Here is a 9,324-nt window from a genome sequence, read left to right on the forward strand (position 1 = left end):
TGCCTAACAGTATTCAAGTATTGTGTATTGTTAAAAACGTATCATATAACTCAGCAAGGTCAATGTATAAAAGTAGCATTTTTATAAATCAGTAGCCAGAGATATTATGAAAGTCACTGTCTCATAAATTTTATTAATTAAGCCACATTGACCTCATTTTACCTCTCAGAGAAGGAAAAGCAGGAAGAAAAAAATCATATAGTGACTTAAGATCATTTTTATTCTGGGAATTTTAATCGGGGAGTTATTATTGTAGCAAAGAGCTTAGAGTACTTTTTTTTTTTTACTCCTTTTAAAATAAAATTGTTCTGCTGGAAATGCTAGATTGTAAGAGGCGAAACCTTCAGAGCTATTAGACATAGCTTTACTCCAGTTATCTAAAAGAGGGATACGTATATTTCAAAAATTTGGCAGATTCAGCCTCATCAAAACTTTCAAAATCTGCTAACCTCCAGATTTTGTACTCTTAGGGTAAATTTTTATTATATATATTTGAGCCCAAATCTTAAATATTTAATTTTTTCTACTTTGATACATGTTTTCCAACTTGCAGAAATGTTTACTGAAATAATGTATTATAAATTGTGTCTTAAAACGCCGCACATGTGCTTCTTTTAAAATTCATGATGATAAAATAACTCTTCAAAGACTCCCCAGAGTTTCATAAATGATATGCACATAAACATTAAAGCTCTCTGAAGAGCATAATTTGAGTTACATTAAATACAACTGTTTTCCAAAGTCCCCTGAAGTGTGTATCTGGCCATTGCGGTCTTAATTAAAATACCGATGACACAGAAGTCTTGTCTGCATTTAAACAAGAGGAGAAATTTCACTATATAATAGGATACCTGACATAGGATATGGGTAAAGAAAAGATGGGGCTGCAAGAGCCATTGCCATGAAAGAAAAAAGAAAAACAATCGCATACTTAACTACTTTACAAATCCTGTTCAATTAGTTGCAAAGTTCTTTAAAACATATATGTATTAGCTGTTCTCCATAAAGTTTCAAGATGAGTCACAGCTTGGGAAACCTTTCCTTGCAAGGTAGCAATCAGATTTGGAGAAACTTTTCTTTTTTAATTGGTTAAAAGTTTGCCTCTTGGAAATATTTTGGAAATAACTTGCAGGATGTATAGTGATAGCAATCCTCCCAGAAACCAATGCACAATGAAAAGCACTTCATGTTCTTTTGGGGAAGGAAGGCAATTCCTCCTACCCCACTCAGGCAGTTGAAAGTGAACTTGGTTCAAACTTAGCCCCTCTCGCCCCACAGCGCACTCCCCAAGGGCAGAACAAGAAAGCCGCCCCTGGCCAGCAACTGTCTGTAGAAGGGACCAGTGAGGAGTCTCGCGCCCCGAAAAAGGATGTAATCTAGAGTCCGTGCCTCCACTGTACCTTTTTGCTGATGCGCCTGTGGCTGCTGCTGCAGCAGCTGCGCCCGGCCGCCCCCGAGGCTCCCGATGAGCAGCACGACCAGAAAGACCCCGGCGGCCCCTGGCATGGTGGTGGCCCCGAACGGATCCACTTCTCAGGACCCGGAGGAGTCGCTGCCGCCCTGTCCCCTGTCCTGGCTTGCGAGCTGAGTGAGCAGCAGCTGCTGGGTAAGAGGAAGAGACAGCCCCCACTGGCTTTGGCTCAGCCGCCTACGTTGGAGGGTGGGGGGAGAAAGAGGACACTCCCCCACGCTCCCCCTGCCCACGCCCTCGCCCCACGGACGTCCAGGCACAGGCCCTTAAAGGGTCCCTGGTGAAAAAGGCCTTTCCTAGAGCGGTCCTTCCCTCTGAGAAGGGATCATTCCTTGCTTGATCTGTTAGCTAAACTTCTTTTAAATTAAAGAAAGTAATTGATGTGAAAGTACTTGCTGATCTGTAAAATTCCTGTTCATGGAAAGCATGATTTGTGGGAAATCTGCACAGCTAGAACTTGACCAAATCTGGGTAGCTCCTGAAAAAGGCCTGGCAAGGCTGTGCGCTGGCACTGTGTATCCAGGTTGGTCCACCTTGGTGACAAGAGCATCCCAAAGGCCTGGAAGAGTTCAAAGTTACTAGAGGGCGGAAGGTGGTCCTGGGGACACTGCAAACCGGGCCATAGCACTTACTGCTCGGTAGAATGCTGGCAGGTAGCAAAGGGAGGACAAAATAAGTCCCCTTGCTCCACTGCAGTGTTTATGTCCAATGTAAAGGTTAAAATTAAGGTTTTCGGTTCAGTCACAAGACGTTTAAAAAGGATAAAAGGCCTTTGCAATTGTTTCCTTTCAAAAATGTCTCTCTTCCAATCCCCGTTTCTTCCCTCTAAGCAACCAAATTTCTTATTTCCCCCTAGCCTCCACCCCTAGAAACAGGCCACCAGTGATCTGATTTCATCACTATAGATTATTTTAGCTATTCACAAGTTTCGTATAAGCAGAATAATAAAGTGATAGTCCTTCACGTCTGGTTGCTTTCACTCCACACAATGTTTTGCAGGTATAGCCAGGTTGTTGCTTTACGTCAGTAGTGCGTTCTTTTTCATTGCCGAACAGTATTCCATTGTATGGCTATATCACACTTGGTTTATACATTTACCTATTGAAGTACATTTGGATTGTTGCAGTTTTGAACTATTAAGAACAAAGGTACTATGAGTATTTGAATACAGTGTTTGTATGGACATATATGTATATTTCTCAATTCCTAAGAATGATATTGTTCGGTTGTTTGGTGGGTATATTAATGATAAGAAACTGTGAAATTGTTTTTCAATATGGTTACATCATTTTAAATTCCCTCAGTAATATAAGAGCTCCAGATGCTCCACATCTTTAACAATACCTGATATTTAATTTTAGTAACTCAGTGATTGCATAGTAGTATCTCACTGGCATTGTTATTTGCATTTCTCTAAAGATGCTAAAAATATTTTCATGGGCTTACTGGGCATTCCTATTCTTTTGTGAAATATTTTGTTCATTTTTCCTAATTGTTTTGACATATTATTATTAAGTTCTAAGATAGACAGCTATAGATGTACCCTGGAGAAAAATCCTTGATCAAATATACTTAATGTAGTACATATTATTGTCAGTCTGAGACTTGACTTTTCAATTTCTTGACAGCTATTGCAGGAGATCAAGAGGACTTGACTGCAGGTTGACCAGCAAGCTGGATCCAGGCAATTAGAGACTACTCACCCTCTCCCCTGGCCTTGGATTTATGTTCTGCCTGCCTTCCTCACACTAGAAGCTGCTTCAAGGATATACAGCCTTGAGAGAGTTACGTGTTGTTGAGACCATCTCGACTGTATGTGTGACTGAACCCAATTAAGACCTCTATATAAACTTTAAGATTCTGGTAGGCAGGTGTGAAAATCTAGTCGTCTTGCAGCTACACATGAGAAGCCTCAGATAATAAAGTTCTGTTACTTATCAAATCTGCTACCTACCAATCTGAAGTAGTCTGCCTCTTTGGTCTTATCTTGCCCTCTGTGTAGGGGACCAGTTTGTGAACCAACAACTGCTTTAGAAGAACAGAAGTGTTTAATTCTTATTAAGTCCAATTTATTAAGATTTTTCACTTATGCTTAATACTTTTTGTGTCCCATTTCACAATTTGTTGCTTACCCCAAAGTTGTGAACATTATCTTCTCGATTTTTCCCTAGAGATTTTATAGTTTTCACTACTACATTGGGTTTATCGGTTATTTCAGTAAATGTTGGTGTTTTGGGGAAAGTTAAAGGCGTAAATAATGGCTTTCTTTTTTTCTATGAAAATACCCTATTTCAGAACTGTTTGTTTGGAAGGATAGAATTTCCTCACCTAATTACCTTGTCCTTTTTTTCCAGAGGTCAATTGATCGTATGTGAGTCTATTTTTGGACTCTTTTTTTATTGACATTATATATCTTTATGCAATATCACAGTCTTTATTGCTGTAGCTTTATCGTTGCCTCAAAGTTAGATAATTTTGTTTCATAAAACAAATTGCATTTCCATACAATTTTTAAAATAAGCTTGTCAATTTCTACCAAAAAATAATGTAGCAGAGAGTTTGATTGCAGTTGGGTGGAATCTGTAGATACATTGTGGGAGAATTGACACTTTAGCAATATTTAGCCTTTCAGTTCATAGCGTGTCTCCATTTATTTACATTTTCAATATTCTAAGTGCTTCGTAGTTTTCAATGTATGTGTCTTCAACATACTTCCTAAAATTTATCTCTCAATGTTTCATTGTTTTGGATGTTATAGTAAACAGTATTTTTCAATTTAATTTTCCATGCTAATAGTAATACAAATGATTGTGGTTATAAACACTGGATCCCACAAAGTTATTAAAATCACTTCAATCATTATATCTTATGTCGTCTACAAATGAAAATAGCTTTATTATTTCCTTTTAAATCTATGTATTTTACACTTTTTTTCTTGCCATATTATACTAGCTATGACCTCCAGTAAAAACGTTGACCTTCAGTGGTGAGAGTAGACCTTTTTGCCTTGTTTTTCTGATCAGAAAGGAAAGCAGTCATCCATTGACCTTTAAGGTGATGGCTATAGGTTTCAGTAGGTGCTTGTCAAGAAGTTGAGGAAGGTTCCTTCTTTTGCAGAGAGTTTTTATTATGAAAGACTATTAAATTGGGGCAATGCTTTTACTGCATCTATTTAGATAAACATAATTTTTTCTTTGTTTGGTTAATATGGTGAATTACAGTGACTGATTTTCCAAAGTTAATCAAACTCATAGTCCTGATATAAACCCTAATTTGTCATTGATATATTATCCATTTTATATGTTACTGTTTTAGATTTACTAATATTTAGTTAAGTATTTTTATGTCTATGTTTATGAGGGATATCAGTCTATAGTAATTTTTCTTATAATATACATATAGTTGGTTTGGATATCAGAGTAATGTCGGCCTTATACAATTAATTGGGATTTGGTTCGTCCTGAAAGAGTTTGTAGAATGTATACAATTTCTTCCCCAAATGTTTGCTAGAACTCACTAGTGAAACCATCTGGGCCTATAGTTTTCTTCTCTTGGAAGGTTTTGGATTACAAATTCAATGTTTTAAGTAGCCATAGAATGATTCGGATTTTCAAATTTTTTTGTATGAGTCTTGGTAATTTGTATATTTTAAGAAATTTATCTATTTTGTCCAAGTTGTCAAATTTATTAACATAAAGTAACTCATAATATTTATTTATTATCCTTTTAATGTCTTTAGGATCTGTACTGATAACCCCTTTTTCCTGAAATTGGTCATTTGTGTCGCCTCCATTTATTTTTTATTTTTTTATTTTAGGCTTTTTTATAGAGGTTCTTCAATTTTATCCATGCTTTCAAAGAATCTGCTTTTGGTTTCATTGATTTTTATCTATTGTTTGTCCATTTTGTTTCACTGATTTCCCCTTGTATCATTAAAATGTTCTTCCTTCTATTTCTTTTAGGTTTATTTCACGCTTCTTTTTAGCGTCTTGTGGTAGAAAGTTAGGTCACTGATTGTAGACATTTAGTCTTAAATATCTTATATAACAATTATATTATAACCATCATATTATAACTATTATACAAATAGTTATTACATAACTATTAAAGCTCTGAATTTTTCTCTAAGCATAACCTTAGCTGCATCCCACAAATTTGGAATTTAAACTGGTTTATTATTTTTATTCTTGTGGTTTCTTCTTAGACCCATGCGTTACTTTTAAGTGTATTGTTGCTATCGTCTCAATGTTTATGTTTCCCCAAGATTCATATGTTGACCTCCTAATGCCCAATGAGATGGTATTAAGATGTAGGGCCTTTGGGAGGTGATTAGGTCATGAGGATGGAACCTCATGAATGGGATTAGTGCCCTTATTAAAGAGACTCCAGAGAGCTCCCTTACCCTCTTCTGTGATGTAAGTACAAAGCAAAAAGACAGCAAACTATGAACCAGGAAGCAGGTTTTCACAAGACACCAAATGCGCTGGCACCTGATCTTGGACTTCTCAGTCTCTAAAAAGGTGAAAAATAAATTTCTGTTCTTTATAAGCCATCTAGCCTATATTTTGTTATAGTTGCCCAAATGGACTAATTAATACCCAATTTTTTGAGGTTTTACTAGGTATCTGATTGTTTTTAATTTCTAGTTTAATTCTCTCATTGTCAGAACATATATTCTGTTTGATTCTATACTTTAAAACTTATTGAGACTTGTTTTTATTCTAGTGTATGATCTCTTAGTCAATGTTCCATATTCAATTGAAAACATGGCATTCTGCTGTTCTTAGATGAAGTGTTCTATAAAGTTTAATTAAGTCAAGTTGGCTGATAGTGTCCTTTATATTTACTCATTTGTTGTTTACCTGTTCTATCAAGTGCTAAGATATAAATGTTGAAATACCCAGCTATAATTGTAGATATTTATATTTCACCTTGCAAGCCTCAATTTATCTATTGCTTCATAATAAATTACCCCCCAAATTTAGAAGCTTAAAATAGTAAACACTTATTATCTCAAAATTATTGTGGATTAGGAATTCAGAACATTTTATTGGGTGGTTCTCTTCATTTGGATGGATCTTTGATGAGGTTGCAGTCAAGATGTTAGTCAGGCTTATAGTCATATTCTGGCTATGGTGGGGCTGGAGGATTTACTTCTAAGATGACTCTTGGCAGGAGGTTTCAGCTCTTTGCCACATGTACTTCACCATAGGGCTGATTGAGTGTACTTACGACATGTGATCTGACAGGGAGAGAGAGAGAGAGAGAGAGAGAGGAGGAATCTACAATGCCACTTATGACTTGGTCACAGAAGTCACACACCATCTCTTCTGTCAAATTGTAGTCATTAAAGGCAGGTTAATAAATACAGAGCACACACAAGGGATGGGAAATTATCCTCCACCTTTTGAAGGGAAGAGTATCAAAAAATGTATGTGCATATTTTAAAACTACCACAATCCTCTAAGATTTTGTTTCATGTAATAACAAACTTCCATTATCAGTGTATATACATTAATATCGTTGTCGTCTTCAAAATATATTTTATCACTATGAAATGTCTCCCTTTATCTCTGTTAATATTTTGTTCTGCTAAAATCCATGCTCCTATTATTCATATATCCACTCCATATTTCTGATAAATAAATGTTTACTTGGCATATTTTTTCTACCCTTTACCCTGCAATCTGAGTCTTTATGTATAAAGGATGTCTCTTATAGCCAATATACATTTCGGTCTTGATTTTTCATCTAAACTGATAATTTTTGCCTTCTTTTTTGGAGTATCTAGACCTATACTGTCCAATGCAGTAACCACTAGTCACATATGACTATTCAAATTTAAATTTAAATATATTAGAAGCAAATAAAATTTTAAATTTGAATCTTCAGTCACCCTAGCCACAGTTCAAGTGTTCAAAAGCCACATGTGGACAGTATAGACTATATGTAGATAAGAGACATTTCTGTTGTCACTGAAAGTTCTATCATACAGTTCTTATACTTTACACTTAATATAATTATTGACATGATTGGGTCAAATTTACTTTCTTTTTATATTTTTTCTATTTGTCCCATTGTTCTTTTTTCTTTTCTGCTTTCTTTTTGAATAATGAAATACTTCTTAGTATTCTACTTTTATCTGAATTATTATACATATATAATATATACACATGTATTTTGTACATACATACATTGATATAAATAACATATAGTTTATACTATAACATATTGTACATATATATGATATACAATATGCATTTTTAACATATCTTCACATTATATTACTTCATATATAATGTAAGGATATTAAACAGTATATTTTTATTTCCTGTTGTTATTATTATATATAATTCTTCTGCATGTTATAATCCCCAAAATTTTTCTTATTTTCTATAATAATAAATTACATTTTGAGATGTATTTATTTTGAGATGAGAAATTATCTCAGCTTTCATCTGCTGAAAAAGTTTTTTCTTAGCCTTTTTTCTTCATTTAGAAATCCAGTTTGAGGTTTATTATTTTTAGCGTTTTAAAGCTCTTTTATTGTCTTCTGGATTGCATAATTTCTGATAAGTAGCATGCAAAAATTCTTTGTTTCTATTTTTATGGACTGATTTTAAGACTTGTGTAATTCGTGGTTTTCAGAAATTTTATTACTGTGTGCCTAGGTGTGGATTATTTTATGTTTATCTTGCTTTGGGATCATTGAGCTTCTTGGATCTGTGAGCTGAGTTGTCTTAAAATTCGGGAAAATTTAACTCAATTCTTCAACAATCTTTTATGTCCGCCTCCTCTTTTTCTGAGATCAGTTCTCATTCTATTCATTTTTAATTTATTTTTTCGTCCCTGTTCTTTAGTCTGTTTAGTTTCTATTGATGGATCTATATGCCGTATAGCAGCATTTGGGCTGCTATAACAAATTATCATAGACTGGGTGCTTATAAACAATAGAAATGTATTTCTTATAGTTCTGGAGGCTGGAAGTCAGAGATCCAGGTGCTGGCAGATTCAACAGTTGGTGGAAGCTCACTTCCTCTATCACAGATTGCCTTTCTCTCACTGTGTCTCCACATAATGGAAAGGCAAGAGAGCTCTTTAGGGTCTCTTTTATAAGGACACTAATCCCATTCGCAAGGGGTTTGCCCTAATCACCTCCCAAAGGTTCCACCCCCAAGTACCATCACATTAAGGATTTGGTTTCAACATATGAAAGTTGGGGGGACATAAACATTCAGTCTATAGCACTATGTGTACTTATCTTTTCTTCTATAACATCTATTCTGCTTTCAAGCCCATCCAGTATATATATATATACTTCATTTAGAAATCCATATTATTATATTATATATATATATAATCCATATTATATATATAATATATATAATCCATATTATATATATTATATATATATTATTTTGCATTTTATCAGTCTAGAAATTCTATTAATTTTATGGTTTCCTTTTCTCTTCTTCTTATATTCAACTTTAATTATTTGAAAATATTTAAAATGGATGTGTTGATGTTCTTATGTGCTTATTCAAACATCTCTGTAATTTCTGGTTCTGTTTCTATTGACACTTTATTCTGATTATGGGTTGTATTTTTCTGCTTCTGTGTGTCTAGTAATTATTGACTGAAAGTTAAGTATAACAAATTTTATGTTGTTGAGTGTCTAGGCTTTGTTTTCCTCCTTTGAAGAATTATAGTATTTTGTTTTCTGGATCAGCATGATCCTTTCAGTGTTAGTTTTTAATTTTTGTTAGCATATAACTACAGTAACCTTTACTCTAGTTGTAGTTTAGCTCTCCTATTAAGGATGACATAATGACTCCCCCAAGGTTGTAACAATA

At 34.5% G+C, this 9,324-nt stretch overlaps 1 protein-coding gene across 7 annotated transcripts in view; it reads right to left on the reverse strand.

Moving 5' to 3' along the window:
- The window catches only part of LAMA2 (laminin subunit alpha 2), a 521,442-nt gene extending 519,816 nt beyond the window's left edge, over positions 1-1,626 (reverse strand). For 5 of the 7 annotated variants that reach the window (XM_088795458.1, XM_074333561.2, XM_088795459.1 and 2 more), the window contains exon 1: positions 1,401-1,623. In XM_088795458.1, the coding sequence (XP_088651584.1) occupies positions 1,401-1,506 (106 nt within the window). In that variant the 5' untranslated portion in view covers positions 1,507-1,623. Of the gene's footprint in view, positions 1-1,400 lie in introns of all 7 variants that reach the window. The other 2 variants (XM_074333566.2, XM_074333563.2) reach the window with 1 other exon arrangement.
- Between the last annotated feature and the right edge of the window lie 7,698 nt (positions 1,627-9,324).

The sequence above is a fragment of the Rhinolophus sinicus genome, chromosome 2 (assembly GCF_057876585.1).
Source record: "Rhinolophus sinicus isolate RSI-liver-muscle chromosome 2, RSI-T2T, whole genome shotgun sequence".
Lineage (NCBI taxonomy): Eukaryota > Metazoa > Chordata > Mammalia > Chiroptera > Rhinolophidae > Rhinolophus > Rhinolophus sinicus.